Source organism: Rhodamnia argentea, chromosome 1 (genome assembly GCF_020921035.1).
Source record: "Rhodamnia argentea isolate NSW1041297 chromosome 1, ASM2092103v1, whole genome shotgun sequence".
NCBI classification, from domain to species: Eukaryota; Viridiplantae; Streptophyta; class Magnoliopsida; order Myrtales; family Myrtaceae; genus Rhodamnia; species Rhodamnia argentea.
The window spans coordinates 20,716,991-20,736,373 of record NC_063150.1 but is presented as its reverse complement, the minus strand read 5'-3'; the positions used below and the strand labels follow the sequence as shown (position 1 = coordinate 20,736,373).

At 39.7% G+C, this 19,383-nt stretch overlaps 1 protein-coding gene across 1 annotated transcript in view; it reads right to left on the bottom strand.

Annotated features, from left to right (window-relative positions):
• The window catches only part of LOC115750635 (early nodulin-75-like), a 31,734-nt gene extending 12,895 nt beyond the window's left edge, over positions 1–18,839 (bottom strand). The window contains exon 1 of the mRNA XM_048275395.1: positions 18,728–18,839. Within this exon, the coding sequence (XP_048131352.1) occupies positions 18,728–18,815 (88 nt within the window). The 5' untranslated portion in view covers positions 18,816–18,839. The remainder of the gene's footprint in view (positions 1–18,727) is intronic.
• Positions 18,840–19,383: the final 544 nt, after the last annotated feature.

Genomic DNA, 19,383 nt, shown 5'->3' with positions numbered 1-19,383 from the left:
TGATCCTCCTGCTCCGATACTAACAAAGTAGAGCTGCCATATCTACTATCTAAAAAAAAAAAGGTAAACAACGCAAGGGTGACCTAAAAAGCTCAGCAAGGAACATTCAACTTAGCCTCTAAAGCTCAGTGATCTTCTATCATTATTTGGCTGGACCTAACGCACGCTATAGTAAACGAAGCTAATCAGCTTTCTAGGTAGTTGAGCATACTGTAAATGACATGGAAAAGAGTAACCAGGAGCACATGTGATCTATATGTACTCACGAGTCATAGCAATGCAATAGAAACTCATGGACAGCGAAATGCCTCATTCTCGGTTACCATTCCTGGCCTCTTGTTATTTGTGAATGTGTTCAACCACTTGTCGTTTCGACACTGAGGCATCGCGGTCATAGACCACAGTTTCCCTGCACAAAGCTCGGGGGCCTCAAGTTTCAGCTTTTCCCTGCACAAAGCTCAGGGTATTTCATTGCATCAATCAAACAAGTGAGCAATGATTTAAAGCATTCATAATATCAGGCCATATAATACGAAGTGCTAATGATGCATTGCTAATGAACAATATGAGTAGTTCACACACGAATCAGCAGGATCCCATTGCCCTGCTCATGTCTTTATCTAGCAATCACCCACTACTCAATTGCAACAATTTCAAAATCTGAGTAGCAAGTAATTCCACCACTAATATTACAAATGCTCAAGCACACTCTACTTGTAATTTGCGCTAAAGTGGATATCATAGTTAATAGGTTCTGTTCTGTTCCTCCACCTTGTCGACCATATAGCACATTCGATCCACATCACAGACTCCCACTATTTATCCTTATGGCATTTCATTTGCTTCATTTTCTTTTCCTTCCATTTTCACCTAAACAAATCTTCCCTCGGCACCTTTCCTGGACAGAACAGTCTCCCTCGGCACCTTCACCAAACACACAGCCCCCCTCCCCCCATCAATAGCTCATTACCCTTACACGACTAAAGATTCCACTCTCAACTCAGTCATCCAATTCCATTAGACTCCCATTTCCCTCTAACCAGCGAATTACTAGGCCATGAAGCGGAAAATAGGCCTTTCATTTCCAAGCCTACCCTAAATCTACGTTACAACCCCAATCGAAATCTCCTCAGATTAGGGCACTTGAGTTAACGTAGAATTTCAAATATTTATAATTATTTCTCAAAGAAGTGTGAGCAAGATCATTCTATCTCATTTTACAGGATTCTTGACTTGTAAGCCTAATGCAACCGATGAAGATCTCCTTTCATTTCTAAGCCTAATTACTAACACGAGTCCCCTTTGATCAATCCTTGACCAAACTTGAATTATAGTCCTTACAAATGACCTCATGGATTGGTCTGGTCATACCGATTGCGATAATACCCGAACCATTGTCGAGCGTAAAGATAACAGTTCTAAGTGTTTACCATACCCGCATCAATGATCGGGTTTCAAAAGCCTTTTCATGAGAGTAAGTGAAAGTCCTTTCTGATTGAAGTTATTCATTCAATTTGTTCAGATTTATCAAAAGGATGAGACAGGTTTCCTTATTGATAAAATTCCCAGTGGGGCTTTATAATGCAAGCCAAAAGTTCAAAAATTTGTGGACATATCATGTTGCATTTACATTGATTTTGTTCATAAGTACGCCTCAAGTGATTAATCGATTACGATGTAGGCAATTTGTCTCGTTCCTTAACTATTTGAGTGAGTTTCCTGAACTCTTTCAAAATTGATAGTTTTACTCACTCTAGTTGTTATTTTGACCTCTCATGTTTGCTATGATTCGATTCAGGCAACACGTCCCTTTTGTATTTATCGATTCGGTTTGGTGGTACATCCCTTATAATTGTGCTATACAAACTTTGACAGTATTGATTCATGATGACATATGCACCCACGATCTTTACCTTCGTCAAATCGCAATTACATATGCACTTGCGATCTTGATCCCTTGTCAAATCATAATAACGTAGCTCTTGTGATTTTGACCCTTTTATCAAATCGTGATGACATAAGCACTCATGATTTTGATTCTCAACCGGATCACAACGACGTAGCTCTTGTGTTGTTCGGTCTCCTTTTGTCGGATCATAACGACATAGCTCTTATGATTTTGATCATTTTATCCACTCACAATGACGTAGCTCTCATGGTCTTGATATACCTTTTTTTTTAATCACAATGACGTAACTCTTGTGATCTCGAAACAGCATTTCAACATTACACATACCATGCGCTCTCTCGCATCAGAATGAAATTTCTAGTAACAAATAAAGGCACCCCGATACCTTAAGGTTCTTGCATCCACAAGAAGCATGGTGATTAAGAGAATCATCGGCTTATGAGATATCGGGCAAAGCAGGTATTCTCGTATGCGATCCATGCGCAGCTTTCTTTAAAATGGAAAAAAGAGAAGTTTCGGCGCATGTTATTTACAGTCTTGCATATCATACATCACTCCTTCTTGCATTAGAAAATGGGATTAAAAATCTCACCAAAAATCATATTTCATCACCTGCATTAGTAAAATTTAGGTTTCACTTTTAACTTTGTGCAAAATTTCTGCGAGCCTCCACTCAAAGAGGGGCAACTGTTGACACCTAAATTTTGACTTTCTTTTTAAGTTATTTCTACATAAAAAAAATTAGAGCTAATTTTAGTTCTAAACAAAAAAAAAAAATCAATTTTTTTTTGCATTGCATTTGTACTCATTTGCACCGATGGCAGGAAAATTAAGCTTCAAATGACAGGTGGACTAGAACATATCACAAAGAATTCGGCCGGGAGGGGGGTTCCGAAATTGCAGGGCGTTGGGGCTTCTTTTAAGTTCAAATCATCCCACTAGGTTTCTTACTAATCAGCTACTTAAAAGGGAGGCCCATTAGGATTAAAAAAAGATGAGCCCATCTGGCTTAGCAGAATTGGGCAATGCCTTTGGGATAAGGGCAGCCGAATTTCTATTATTTTTGGACTAAATTTGTGCAAAATTGGACCCTCAGGAATGTTATCATGAGTCATATTTTATTCTTAGGCTTTATTTGGTGATAATTTAAAACTTTGAGCCCCGACTTGCAAAGCTCCAATCTATAAATACATAGCATTGTCTAGGGTTGAGGGAGAGGAATCATCCACAATTGCTCAAAAATTTTCTGCGGACAGACTCTTGAGAGCATACGTGAGAAGCAAGAGAAAAGTGAGAGAGACCGAGAGGCTCTCGGTCATTGTCGGCCGTGACTTTGCTCTGCATCTTGGCGACGTCCTTCCTACCCACCTGCGCCAGCAACTCAGACGGCCTTTTCTCTTTGCTCCGTCAACCCCCATCGACGGCGTAGCTATTCGATGCTCGTAACGACCCGCCCGTGCCATCGAAGCTTCTGCTGTTCGGTGCGGATTTAGCTACTGTTCGGGGGTCTACTTCGGCCACTGTTTCGCTCCCCGACGTTGCTGTTTGGGGCTCGTTCTTTGTCCGGTTTTACTACTGGAATCCTCCTTCCAACGCATGAGTCTATAGTTGAACCAATCCACGAAGGTTACCGTATCAAAGGGATCAATGTTCAAGGCTTGAATATTCGAGTTTCGTGCCAAGTTCGATTAGCAAAGACGATTTTTGGTTCAAGGTAAAGCTTTCTATCATTGAATGTTCACTAGCCTAGTTGGTTGATTCGCATATTTCAATGAATGTTTTTGCATGTCTGAATATATCTTCGGGTATTTGTTATCATGGACCGTTTATCTTTGCGTGCTTGATTGTTTATAAGGGACCCATTAAACTTGAGATTTTTGCATGGATATTTCTGGGCGTCCCTTCATTGTTGCTGCAATATTCGGGATCTGAAAGTATATTGGTTGGAATGCTGATCTTGAATCGAGACTCTAGTCATCATGGATGTTTGTCTTGGTCAACTTTTGTTTTGGCTCGCATAATCTAAAAATCGATTGGGTAATCATGAGCATGAGCGAACGAGGAAAAGGGAACATATCTCTTGATTAGCGAATATCTTAAAATTGTCAAAACTGGTAAGGGAATGTCTAATCTGAGTTCCCAGAACCTGAAGTTAGTTTTGTGGTTTTGTGGGATATTATCGGTTTTGAGTGGAATTGTCAGAACATTGGACATCTTTTGTGATTCAAGCAATTTGGAATATTAAATCATATCCTGGAAATTCTAAGCTCACATTAAATTCTGATTTATATCTTGGGGGGAGTATTGAGTATGTCTCCAGCCCGTGGACGTGCTTTAGTGGGATATTTGATATGTCTCGTGATCCCAGTTTTGAAGTAATCTTATCCTGGAGATATTGTATGTATCATTTGAAATATTCAAAATATATCATGTTCAAGTCTGGAAATTTTGAGAGAAAATCTGAGCATATTGGATGAGTGTCTATTTCGGATGGATATCTTGAACATAACTCTAACAATTTGGAAATTATATGAATATCTCTAAATATCCAAAAAGATAATTTTTCCAATTTTAAAAGATATGGATATCCTTTGTGGATAGGAGCCTATCTCCTTTAAAATTTTGGTAATCCCTTAGGGATTTTTTGAAATTCATGTGACCTTGATTGGTTGATTTTCTCTTTTATGTTTAGCATGTTTATTTATTGCATATTGTTTGTCATTTACTCTATGTTATCATTGTTATAAAATTTGAATACTAGCAAACAATATTGCCCATAACACATGCTCCCCAATTGCGGCTTGACTCTCGAAAAACATACATTAAAGGCAACATATGACTTCGATCTCGAAGTACAATTATACTCGTATGTGCAAATTAGACATCAAATCCTCGATCTCGAAGAGTGGATTGTTAATTCTTAAATAGAATTTCAAAGTTTTCTCTATGTATATAGGGACGACGGTAATTCTATAGTATATTCACTTGCTCTTCCTAATCTCGGGGGATGTTGTGAATAAAAATCGGAATGTCAGATTTAAAAGTATTTTATGGGCAATATTGTTTACTTTTGTTCAAATTTCATCATTTTTATGGCTTAAATAAATTCCGAAAAAAAATTAAAAAATAGATGTCACAATTCCTTAAGTTAAATAATGTTTTCTCATACTTTTGCATGTAAAATAACCCCTAGTAAAGTTTAGGACTTTGAGAAATCAATTTCTTGAATAAAATTAGGTGTTATTTCATTTTAGGATAGCCTTTTATTTTTCATAAATCCGAAAACGCACAAAAACATACAAAAAAAAAAATGTCGATCGGATTGCATATTATATAGTTTGGTTTGCATTCTCACATTTTCCATGTTATGGATACTTGCCATGTCATTTTCCATGTCATGCATATTCACCACATCATCATACCATGTCATGCATTTTGCCATGTCATATTGTCACGTTATCCATAAATACTTCATATTATGTTGTAATTGCCATGTCATTTTTTTTATGTCATTGCATTTCACATTTCATATAGTTAGCATTGCATTTAATAAAAGAAAACCCTAAAAAATTTAATTCAAATCATCAAGGTAAGGATTTTTCATGAAAATTGGGCACCAAAAAGGTAGTAATTGAAAAGTTAATGTAACCAAGTTTCCGAATCTATTAAATCTCTAATTCGCATGAAATAAAGTATTTCTCCCGAATACTTTATTTAGGTTTTTAATCTACCTACCACAAAAAGATTAGTGGCGACTCCAAATTAAAATTTTAATATGTTAATAATAAAATATAAGTTGCGATTCGCTAGGATTTGGGAGAGTCCGTGTTAGGTTAACTAATCTAATTAACCTAATAATTCGCTAACTTGAAAGTTTTTAATTTTAGGTCGCGACACGAGATGAAGTCGGCGAAACACCCTTCTGAATTTCTTGTTTTCGCACACGTGAAACGGCGACCAACGACAGCGGATACGCCAGTAGCATCTTCGGCCGATGGGGACGGAGGACATGTGATGGCGATGCTGCAAAACCTAGACCCTAGGTTGCTTTTTTTTATTGAAGGACGCAATTGAATAAAAGCAAACGCGACCAGTCCACTGAACTTCAAGAGAGTTAGGAGCCTCCACGACTGTAGACGTGGCATGTCCAAGAGAGAACTAGGGCAATAACAGTCTAGAGAAAGATATGGTTAGGGTTAGATAATAGGCTCCTAAGTTGACGTTTGAGAAACTTGCATGAAGGCTTTTTCACAGAATGTCATCGGCAAACTTGGAGAATAGTGACGGCCTCTTATTTTTCTAAGTATTTAGGACAAATTTGAGCACGAAAGCACGTTTACCATTCTAAGTGAAACTGTAATATAACCCTAAAATGCAAACCGAACTGCGCATATTTACCTTTTCCTTTTAGGACATTTTGTCTACCAAATTGGATCTAACTTCGCGTTATCTCAAAACAGTCTAAAGCAGTTGTACCACCCTGTATGTATGAATTTCATTTTCTTTTTATAGCATGCATAGCCAATACTCGATCAGCGTATGATTTCGGGTGGGTATCATGTAGCGCACAAGTACGGTCCGTGTTGCCATTTTATATTTGCAGTGCACATAAGTTTGAACCGTCTATAAGGGTTATTGAAATGTACAAGCAAGTCAACTTCAAGATCCAAAGTCTAATCCAAAAGATGGAATTCAATCCAATTTCCTTTTTTTTTTTATATAATAATTCATTGTTCGAGTATGGAGCTTCCTCTAGAAATTTGAGCTCTACATATGAACATTAAAAAATATTTTCATTCGTCCATGAAAACATTTACATATATATTGTTGTCGATAGTAAAAATATTCTGCTTTGCTAATTATGTCGAACGCCACAAGTAATTATTTTTCAGTAAATATTTTTTAAATCATTCATTTTTCATTAAACGAACGCAACCTAAATTAGTCCAGGACATGATGTACCTCCGCCAAGTTTTAACTATTGCTGTTACGGCGCCCGCAAAGTTACTAACTCCAATATTCAAGACTAGTAGAGAATATAATATACGAAAATCCTCAAAGTGGCCACATCATCCCATTACTATTCTCCGCCCAATCACTTTAATTTACATCGAATTTGCACTAGCAATGATCTCATTGGACCTTTTTAATTGTTCGGTCAAACGTGTTATATTTAAAACTAAATTCCGTCGATTATTCGCTTATTCGCGGAAAGAGGTGAGAGACTCATCGGCCACGAGGGTTTCACCGGTGAGGGCACCAAACGGCAACGGCGAGGGGTTGGTAGGTGGGGCCTTAAGGGATGAAGAAGATGGGTCAATGTAGATAGGTCATTTTCTAGGAATGCTTCAAACGGTCAAGTTCGTGCCTGTTCTATGATGCATGGATCTATCATATAAGATGTCACATAGAACATTTAACGCCAAAATTAAACAGGATTGTAACGGAGGGTAATATTGAAACAATGGTACCACTTGGTCCATTTTTGTGGATCAAACAATAAATTGGAGTAAAGGTAGCCAATGGTATGGTTCCCGTCTAGAATCTTCTATAATATCAACAATGTAAAACAACAACAACAACAATAATAATAACAACAAAAATTCACTTTCAAGATGAAATCTACTATAGTATTAACCACAGTAAAAAAACGCTTCGTTCCTCCTAACACATCTCTTTCGTCCATTTTTCCCGAGTTGTATCATCTTTATGATCAAATAGCCGCTCCTAATTCGTATATTAATTTCCCATCCATCTTTAAATAACCACAGATTCAATTTTGAAACCCCCAAGTGAGGACAGCGCCACACAATAAAGTTTTCCTTTTTTTTTTTTTGGTCGAAAAAGGATAATTTCATTGCTAATGAAGAGTTCGGGGGGGAAAGCAAGTCAATCTTGGGCCACCATTTGTTACGTTGGGCCTTCGTCAGCTAGTGCGATTACGTTTTCCAAAACCCGTCTCTTCTCTTCCCTTCTCATTTATGGTCACTACATAATGAGCCATGATTTAACTTATCGTGGCCTTGAAAACTTGTCACCACCTTTTCACTTCTGAGGCTCTTTAAAAGGCCTAATGGCCCCATTCTAGGCTCGTTCTTCATATCTCAAAGTCCGTTTTCACGATTAGGTGTTATGGGCCTCGTCTTCTTTTGCACATAATCTATGCTCACGTCAATAAATTTTTTTTTTTTTTTTGGAGGCAATGCTTATGCCTGTTGACCAACGTAAAGATTAGCCACTAAAATTCACCAATGTAGTAACTTGTTCCCGACTTCAATCACATTGCAATAAACTTTTTATCGTACGTAGATCAATTACCCCGCCATTTCTTGTTTTGGTCCGGCACTTCCTAAGTAGGAGTGAGTATGGGTCCCAAATAAAATCGAGAATCGTACCAAACTAGCCGTGGAATCGGTTCGATTCCAAGTTCCAACGAGAATTATTTCGATTTCCAATTCCAAATTTGCTAAACATGTAATATGCGGTTCGATTCCCTATTCTTGGGTAAGAACCGAACCGAAATGGGAATATGAGAACTGGATCAAGAACCGGAGTTATAGTACGCGTTTTGAATTTTTATTGTTTGTTTTATTTTACATGTCCGTCTTCTATGGATTGCTGTTAATGGTGGATGGGGAATTTTGCTGTTAATCTAACTTTCATTTTGGAAAAAGTACCGAAAAAATCCTAAACTTATTGTATTGGTACCAATTTGGAAATAAACATTTCAATTGAATTAATTTAGTCTTAAACATTTTGTATTTGTATTAATTCAGTCCATCCGGCTAGTTATAACCGAAAATCTCAGACATGGACATCGTTATTTTCCATGGCATGGCCAATTGACATGGTTAATTTTTTTTTTTTATAAAAAAGATTGAATTTATTATTATCATTTCTTTCTTTCTTTTTCTTTTTCCTTTCATTTTTAACAACGAGGATCACAACCCTCTCCCGTGGCCGGCAAGGCTGTATAAGCCCTTGCTCGCAGTGAAGGCATCGCCCGGGGCCATCGTAGCCATGAAGGCCCTTGCCCAAGGCCTTCGCACACTCACTCAGGGTGCTCACAGCATTGCTTGCTCTAGCTGAGATGGCCCTTGCTGAAATATATCGAGAGCCACGACCCTCGCCAACCAAAATGAAGGGAAAAAAAAAGAAAGAGAAAAAAATATAAAAAAATCAAAAAGTTATTAAAAAATGTCCACATCCATGTTGACTATTCTTCATAGAATGGTTGGTGTCCATGTCAACGATTTTCGATAAAAATTTGCCGGATGGACTTAATTGGCATAAATACAAAATGCTTATGACTAAATTAATCCAATCAAAAGGTTTATGGCTAAATTGGCACCAGCACAATAGGTTTATGATTTCTTTGGCACTTTAACCCTTGCATTTTAGTTGACTAAAAACGAAACAAAAAGAAAGTAATCATAAAATGAAACAATGGAAAAAGGAATTGGCCGGTTCTCGGGTAGATCACATGATTCCTATAAATATATGATATGTATTTGGGTTCAAAAAATTGAGACCGGTCTAGATGAAATCGGAATCTATTCTGCAATCGCTCACCCTATGTCTAAGTTCTAAGTGAGTGTCAAATTTGCTTTTATGAATGGGGTGATTACACTATCCACTTTCAATGATGTTGGAGTCTCTCATTCAACGGCTTCAACTTCCATCTTGTCCAAGTGGATCCTGAGTTTGACAAAAGTTCTTCAATGAAGCCTCAAAAGTGTTTTGCCAATTGCCAAGCAGCCAAACTTTGTCACGAGAACATGGGTTACGTCTGCTCAATTACTTTTCCTCGAGATGGATGTCGTCCAGTTCCCTTCTCAGTCCACGAATTTAACTCGAACTCGTTCTCGAGAATATTGTCACAGGCAAAATTAAAAGGGAAAAAAATCGGCTATTTGAGGGGACAGCAGTGAGTTACTCGGTCACTGGATGGAGAGAAAGATGAAAGCCACAGTCACATTAGCTGTCGAGGTTTTGGGAACATCCAGAGCATAAGTTAAAACTTTAGGGAAAAAGTCGACAAGAGGGAAAATAGAGGAAGAGTTCGAGTTTCTACACTTCTTGTTAAAGGTGATCAGTAGGACTCATTTAGTTGCTGTGTGAAATGTTGGGATTCAGCCAGGTCGTCACTGGCATAACCCCGAATACTCTGTTGGGACTTGTAACTCCATCGTAGATTGCCTCCAACTTGCTCAATAAATTCAGAAAAAAGCCTAGATGCGCCTTAAGGTCGAGTCACACCACTTAATGTGGAATCGACATTGCTCAATAATTTCGCGGGTCCCACTATTGCTTGCTTGCCCTCCAAGTGCAAATGACTGTGACTTGTCTAGAGGTGGCCATTTGGAACCGTGAGCCTGGAACCGGCTCGGAACAGGCCCATTGACCGGGCCCACGGTTCCATAATTTTAGGAACCGGCCCGGAACCGCCGATTCGGGGCAAGTTCCAACCCGTTATTTATAATAATTAAAAAAAAAAGATATGGTGGGGCAAAGAGCCGTTGGGCTCTTTGCCCCAAGCCCCCCCCCCCCCACCCAAATAGGCCACAACGGCTCTTTGGGCCGTTTGGCCCAAAGAGCCGCTGCTTAAAAAAAAAAAATTATTTTTAATTCTTGCCTATAAATACCTATCCTTTTCCTTTCATTTTTCTCACAAATCCTCTCAACAATTCTCTCAAATCCTCTCAATTGCTCAAATTCTCTCAATTCGCTTAATTCTCTCAATCCCGCCTCAATTTTCTCAATCGGATTTCTGATCAATTCTCTAAAAAATGACAAGTAGAAGCAGAAATGCCGACAAGGGCAAGATGACTATGAGAGGTTCCGAGTATCTCCTTCATGAATATGATCCTCGTGAGTATGCATGTTGGGAAGACAACGACGATAATATCAACATTGTCCCGATTCCGAACGTCGAGCACATCCCAACACAAGAAAGTCTTCATCCTCCTACCGGTGTCGAAGAAACGCCAATGGCAAATGAGCCGGAACGGAAGAGCCGAAAAAGTACATCCGACTTGTGACTACATTTCGACAAGGTACGTGATGAAGGCGAAGGTAAGTATGATATAAAATGTAAATATTGTTCGCAAACATATAAATTTACGAAAGGAGACGGCAACATAACATTTCGTCGGCATCTGATGAAAAAACATCCAACGCAAGCGGGGATCGACAATACGCAACAACAAATTTTCAAGAATGCCAATTCTAGTCCTCATCCTTTATTCCGTTTAGCTGATGCACTTTATAAACAAACATTAGCTGAATATGTTGCCCTTGATCATGTTCCATTTACTATTGGTGAAAATTTTAATTTGAAATATTTGATAAATACTGCGTTGGTTCCGCAAGCACAAACTATTCCAAATAATACTCTTAAACGCGAAGTTTTCCATCTTTATAAAAAAGGAAAAAAATCTTTAGCAAAATTTTTTGCAGAATTCAATGGACGTGTGCATATTGGTAGCGATATTTAGAGTGATCCTTGGTAAATTCATTCTTATATGGGTGTCACGTGTCATTAGATAGGTGACAATTGGACCATTCAAAAAAGACTTATTGTATTTCGAGTTTTTGATGAAAGACATTCTGCTCATAATATTTATAGAATAATTAGGCAATTTTTAGAAGAATATAATTTGATAAATAAAGTATTTTCAATTGGTTTTGATAATGCCGCTGCAAATATCACTTCTATTCCCGAATTAGAAAATATTTGCAAACCCTCTTTTGACGGACAATTTTTTCACATTAGATATGCTTGTTATGTTTTAAATTTATGTGTACAAGATGATTTACGAACTCTTGACACTTCTCTCGCCCCAATAAATGGTGCAATTAAATTTTTATGGAATCGTCCCCATTTTATGAAATCATGGGAAAAATTTTGTAAACAACATGGGAGAAGGGCAAGAAGATTTCCAGAAGATATTCCGACTCATTGGAATTCTACCTACGAGTTGTTTTGGCAAACTTTTGATTACAAAGATTTATTATACATGTTTATTTCACAAAATATTCCCGAAATTACTTTACTTCCGTGACATTGGGACGTTTGCAAAATTTTTTTAGATTTTTTGAAATTTTTTAATGATGCTACTAAAAATTTATCAGGTATTTATTATCCTACTACGCAATTATTTTTAATAGAGTGTGTTAATATTGGTAGTGTTTTTAGTGAATATGAAAATGATACTGAATTAGCTCGAACTATTTTAGTAATGCGAGAAAAATGGTTGCATTATTATTTCCAAATTCCTCTTGTCTATTTAGTTGGTATTGTTTTTTATCCACATATTAAATTAAACGGTTTACTAGATTATTTGAATATGTATTATCATGATTGTTTACATTTGGAAGATTCAATAGATATTTCAAATATACAAGGAGATGTTAAAGAATCTATAGTAGTATTATATAGAGAATTTTGTAGTAGATATGGTTTAAGTGATTACGGATCTTTACAATCCACTGTCTCACATAGCGAAGATGGTAGTTCACTTAGCAGAGGGTATAATATGCTTAAGAGTAGGTAAAAAAAAAAAAAAAAAAAAAAAAAAAGGGGCAACAGGTAGTATTTCTAAATTAGAAAAATATTTAATCACTCAATTTGAGTTTCGTGATACAAAACATAGTACAGATTTCGAAATCCTAAAGTGGTGGAAGAGTCACTAAATCGATTACCCGGTTCTCGCTCTCATAGCTCGTCGAGTATTGGCAACCCCTTCTTCAACGGTTGCGGTTGAACAAGCATTTAGCGCTAGAGGATTAGTTTTGGACTCTCGCCGTTTAAGATTAAACCCGGAGTCCGTGGAAGCTCAAGCTCGTGTCGACGATTGGACGAGGGCGAAATTTCGACACCAAGAGCTGGATCGAGAACACGAATTTTTTAGCGAGGATTGTAGAGATACCACCGCCACAGGTACCACAACAGGTAGCGACAATTGACGATGAGGTAAGTTGGAGTTATCAAAGGTAAAAGAATTACATGGGTTTTGATTCTTCTATCCCCAAGAAGATATGTAGGCGCTTAATGATAATTCATTAAATTCAAGCCCATTTCTCTTTTCTCTTTTTTTTCCCCACATTTTATTACAACGTACAATTTGATTATATTTTATAATTTATAATTTATAATTTATTATATTTATTTTATTATTTATTATTTTAAAATTAAAATAAAAAAAAGAACTGGAAGGAATCGGCTCGGGAACTGGCCCGGAACCGCCGGTTCCGGTTCACGGCCGATTCCGGTTCCACCTTTTCGTGGAACCGGAACCGGTGGTTCCACGGAACCGGCCATCTCTAGACTTGTCCATGTTTTGACATTGTACAAGGACATAAAATTTCCATTCACGGGACATCTACGGATAGCAATCAACAAGTGAAGCTTGAGTCATACCTTGCACTAGTTAGTAGCTTTCCCAAGAAAGGAAAAGGCATCTAGTAGAGCAACGAACAAGCGGACACCAAGCAATGAGTACGAATTATTCCACCAAAGAGCCGTACCTAACATAATGCTCGGCTTCAAACTATCAAGTATTGGCAACTCACTTCCCCGTGAAAATAACAAAATTATCGTAACCCATCTCTAACCCACACGGTCAAGATAAGAGTGATCGGCTTTGGGATGAAATAAGTTTTTTAATTTGGAACTCAAAACCCACCTTGTTATAATCGGTTCCTAATTTTTGAAATCTGAAACTTACTATGTTTGTCCCGAAATCTATTTTGATACCTACCCTATTTTTATGGTCTAATTATTGGGTTTACCCGAGAACCTATTTTCTTTTTGTGCCTTTTTTTGGAATTTTTTTTTTTGAGAAGTAATGAAACGATTCAAACTTCTTGTTAGAAATATGTCTCGAGTTTGAGCCCGAAGCGAAATTGTAAATATTTCGAATTAAATATTTAAACATCCAAAATCGAGCAAACTATAATATCTTGCGTTGGATAACTTTTGGCAAGATTGGATAGAGTTTGAAATCTACTAAACCTATTGCACATTGAAATCCACGGTTTGATCGTGAACAAGAAGGAAAAAAACAAAAGGGAATCTACGTTGGAGAGTTCGGCAACTTTTGAAAAGTCCCACTTGGACTTGGTCAAAGAAGAAAATGGATAAGTCCAAGCTTTTGTAGTGGTTGACCGAATATTACATGAAGTTATCTTTTCTGTTTCATGTGAAGTTATCTTTTCTGTTTCATGTGAAGTTATCTTTTCTAGTTTCACGAATTGACATATACGTATATATGCTCGTGGTTGGAGGATGATTTTGGGCATGCAAAGAATTCTCCGTGAGTTGTGCGCCGTTGTTGAATGTACGAAGTCTTGAAGCGCCGATTTATGATCGAGTGCTTGGCAAGGGTTTTCTTCGTGGGTTTTGTTTGCGGAATTACATCAAGAATTCAAGTATCGAAGCCGATTAAATCTTGAGGTTAGATTTGTTTTAATTCCTTTGCGAGATTGAGAGATTATTTCGTTAGGAATTGGAGGCTAAACACCGTGTGCGTTCTTGGTTGTAATTGGGGCTTGGGAAACACCGAGAGTGTTTGAGTGACTCGATTGTGATCTGTAATCTCCATGTATCGCTCGTTCTATAGTGGAATTCGTGCTGCTCTCCCCGTGGACGTAGGTCTCTACGACCGAACCACGTACATCCGGTGTCCGATTTATTTTCTTGTTCTGTCTATTTTATCGTTCGATCGCTTGTTCCGCGCAACAATTGGTATCAGAGCTAGGTTTGTCCAGTTGAAGCGAATCGATGGCGACGGAAGAAGTAAAAGTAAAAATCGACAGATTTGAGGGGAAGGACTTTGGTTTTTGGAAGATGCAGATTGAAGATTATCTATATCGGATGAAGCCGCACTTGCCCCCGTCCGGGGAGAAACCAGAGACGATGAAGCAAGCTGATTGGGAATTGCTGGATAGACGAGCGCCGGGTGTTATTCGACCGACGTTGGCTCGTAACGTCGCGTTTAATATCGTTAAAGAGAAGACCACTGCGGGTTTGATGAAAGTCCTTGCGGATATGTACGAGAAGCCCTCTACGATCAACAAGGTCTATCTGATGCGACGTCTGTTTAATTTGAAGATGAGCGAAGGTGCGTCCGTTGCTAATCATATCAATGAATTTAATGTGATCGTCAATCAATTGAGTTCGATTGATATTGACTTTGAAGATGAGGTATGTACTTTGATTCTATTATCCTCATTGCCCGATAGTTGGAATACTACTGTTATTGCTGTTAGTAATTCCTCTAGGTCAACAAGTTTGACGTTTGATGGTATTCGAGATTTAATTCTGAGCGAGGACATCCGTAGAAGAGAATCTCGCGAATATGTATCTACCGCTTTAGTAGGTGAAAATAGAGGAAGAACCGATATTCGTGGTAGTAGAAGTAGTATGAACTCAAATAGACGCAATCGGTCTAGGACCGGCGGTGCTATCTGTTGGAACTGTGGCAAGAGAGGGCATCTTAGAAGGAATTGCTTAAAGCTGAAAAACGAAACGGGTAAGGGAATTAGAGTTAAATCTACAGATGATGTTGCAGCTGTAGCCGATGATTCCGATGGTGTCGATAGGGTCTTGTCTCTCACCGAGAATTCGTCATTTGATGGATGGATTATGGATTCTGGTTGTTTTTTTCATGCTACACCAAACAGGAACTGGTTTGCTACTTATCGCTGCACGGATAGTAGTAAAGTGCGGTTGGGGAACAACGCCGAATGCGATGTTGTGGGTGTTGGTGAGGTTAAAATCGGGATGCATGATGGTATTGTGAGGACGTTGACCGGAGTGAGATACGTTCCAGAATTGAAAAAGAACTTAATTTCCTTGGGTGCTCTAGATTCAGCTGGATGCGGGTATTCTTCACAAGGTGGAGTTCTAAAGATTGTTCGAGGTGCCCCGGTGATAATGAAAGGAATCAAGCATGGAAGCTCGTATGAACTTCAAGGTGAAACATTGACAGGTTTCGCTCCGAAGATGTCGGTATCCGTTCGAGGGTCTAACGACCGCTCGAGAAAAACTTGGGTGATCGTGCCGAAGCACAAGTTTGATGCTATTGTCAGGAATACGCGATCGAGAGCTTTGATCGAGACGGAGACCGGTAAGTCGATCAAGCATGTGCGAACCGATAGTAGCATGGAGTCCCGCTCGAAGCTGGTAAATAAATTCTGCATGACAAAGGGCATAGTGAAACACCGCACTAGTGCCAGTAAACCACAACAGTTTGCGGGATTGATGAGCAGAACATTACTAGAGATGACCCGTAAAATGATCTCTAGTGCTGGTATGGCTAGAAGAATTCTAGCGGATGCGCTTGGTATAGCGAGCTACCCGATGAATAGATCTCTATCGATTGCGATCGGATATTGGACTCCCGAAGAAGTGTGGTCAGGTAACGTTGCTGATTATTCTAATTTTAGAATGTTTAATTGCCCGTGTTATTATCGAGTAAGTGATGGTAAGCTCGATGTGAGGGCAATGTGCATATTCCATGGCTATGCACGAGGTGAGTGGGGTTATCGGTTGTGGTGGCCGAATATAAATTCACCTGTTCGCAGCAGAAAAGTTACCTTTGACGAGTCTCCAATACTTCAGGGTAGGAGTGTTTGTAGCAGCGTTAATACGGATCCGGACGGTGTTCAGCTGAAGGTGGAGTTGCAACCAGAAACTCCCGAGGTAGCGGATACTAGCGTGGTAATCGACGCAGATGGTGCTTGTAACGAGGTGGAGCCCGTAGAGCCAACGGTTGTCGTTATCGCTGATATTGATAAGGTACGTGTTCGATCTCCCGACGGATATGAATGCAACGGTGGTTTTGCCTTATCTGCAATTAAGGAGCTTGTGTCAGAATGTCCTTGTAGAGCGATTAAAGATGCATGTTCGGTTGGTGTTCTGATGAGGTCCACGGTTATGGCGAAGTTCAAGCGCGACTTGGACTTGGATGATATCTGTGGTGGTTGAGCCCATTGGGGCTGTTGGGAGAGTAGTAGCGGGAAGTTCGGATTATCAGCGAAGCGATTATAACTTGACTCAAACGTCGAGCCAAGGTGGAGATTGTTAGAATTTGAGCCCGAAGCGAAATTGTAAATATTTCGAATTAAATATTTAAACATCCAAAATCGAGCAAACTATAATATCTTGCGTTGGATAACTTTTGGCAAGATTGGATAGAGTTTGAAATCTACTAAACCTATTGCACATTGAAATCCACGGTTTGATCGTGAACAAGAAGGAAAAAAACAAAAGGGAATCTACGTTGGAGAGTTCGGCAACTTTTGAAAAGTCCCACATGGACTTGGTCAAAGAAGAAAATGGATAAGTCCAAGCTTTTGAAGTGGTTGACCGAATATTACATGAAGTTATCTTTTCTGTTTCATGTGAAGTTATCTTTTCTAGTTTCACGAATTGACATATACGTATATATGCTCGTGGTTGGAGGATGATTTTGGGCATGCAAAGAATTCTCCGTGAGTTGTGCGCCGTTGTTGATCGTACGAAGTCTTGAAGCGCCGATTTATGATCGAGTGCTTGGCAAGGGTTTTCTTCATGGGTTTTGTTTCCGGAATTACATCAAGAATTCAAGTATCGAAGCCGATTAAATCTTGAGGTTAGATTTGTTTTAATTCCTTTGCGAGATTGAGAGATTATTTCGTTAGGAATTGGAGGCTAAACACCGTGTGCGTTCTTGGTTGTAATTGGGGCTTGGGAAACACTTAGAGTGTTTGAGTGACTCGATTGTGATCTGTAATCTCCGTGTATCGCTCGTTCTATAGTGGAATTCGTGCTGCTCTTCCCGTGGACGTAGGTCTCTACGACCGAACCACGTACATCCGGTGTCCGATTTATTTTCTTGTTCTGTCTATTTTATCGTTCGATCGCTTGTTCCGCGCAACACTTCTCTTCGGCACGAAATGAACGTAGAGCATGTTTTATGAAAAAAGGCAGTGTTCGTGTGTGCATTGGTGCCGAGACAAAAGAAAGAAGATTCTCAGATAATTTGAGACAAGCAAATGTCATGTGAGATCGAAAGGGGCATCTTTGGCGAACATACGGTTGTAATCTGTGTGCAAGATTACACTTTTCCGAGAGGTGTGGATATACAAGCATTACCTTTTTACCATCCTCCTGTTCAGATCTAGATCCAAGATGGTCGGTTTCGATAAAGGCCCGGGCGAGGCCGACGGGCGAGGCCGATGAGCAAGGCCGGCGAGGTCGATCGAGACCAAGCCTCGCCAAACTGGCCTCCTCGGATCTGCGAGCTTCGAGCCTCGCTGGATCCGGAAATTGGGGAAAAGGTCTTCCAGAACAACAAGGATAAATGAAAGTTTAAAGCTCAAGCATCTATATATAAATACTGGTCACTAAAAATTACACGCGCTAATCCATAACACAATGCATGAGATTAAACCAGGGGCATGAGCTACATTCGCTTGTAAAAACACATTGAAGATCATAGTCTATAAAGTACGTGAAAAAGAGCACTTCATTTAAGTCCTCATGGACACGTCCGTAAAACCCATCAAGAGAGACAAGGCAGCTTCTTCAGTTCTCAGTGGGAGGCTCGTGGGGGTGGGGTGGTTTCTTGGGGAAAGGATGGCCAGGATGGGGCTCCGGTCTCCTCACCGCGTCGGGCAGGGACGGTGGCCTGCGCACCTTCGGCGGCTTGGGCTTGGGGACAAACGGACGGAAGGGGAGGTGGGGGATAGACCATAAGAGGAGGCGGCCGCCGCCGTGGTGGTGCTTGTGGGGCGGCTTGTGCCCCTTCGGGTGCCTTTCCTCCTTGAACCGGTGGTGGCGGTGGTCAAGCTCCTCCGCAATGGCCGTGGTGAGGAGCACCAGGCCTAGGAATAACGCTAGCAAGGACTTGGGAGACATGGTTTTCTTTTTCTTCGCCTAGTTTTTGGGCAGTGAACAGTGAAGTGAAGTCAAGTGAAGTCAAGTGGCGTTGTTTATGTAGTGGTGAGAACTGAAGAAATGCGCGCATATATAGGCAAGTGATTTAATTGTTACACGCAACTGCAAAAGGGTGAGGTTCCCAACTTTCCAAATGCACCTTCCAACTAGTCAACCGCCTGCTTCCGCCAAACTCCAACCCGGTGGCGGGTCAGGAAAGGCGACGTGAATCAACTGGAGAGACAGCACGAGTTCAATTCACAAGGCCCGTCGAGCGCAGCCCACCCAACATCCGGACCGCCGACTCAAGCGATAGCCCCACGTCTTATCCTAGTTCATGGGATTAGTCCCATTGCGTGGTATCGATCGGCTTCTTTGCAGGATAAGATCCGTGCGCTGGCGGCGTGGATCGATGTACATTTTTCCGAAAGGAACAGAAGTTGCACATGGAACGCTATGTTCTTGCGTTATGGCAGTATACCGAGGATGCTGCAAATGTTAAGATTAAAAGAATCTAGATCAATTTAATAAAAGGGGAGACAGCTGACAG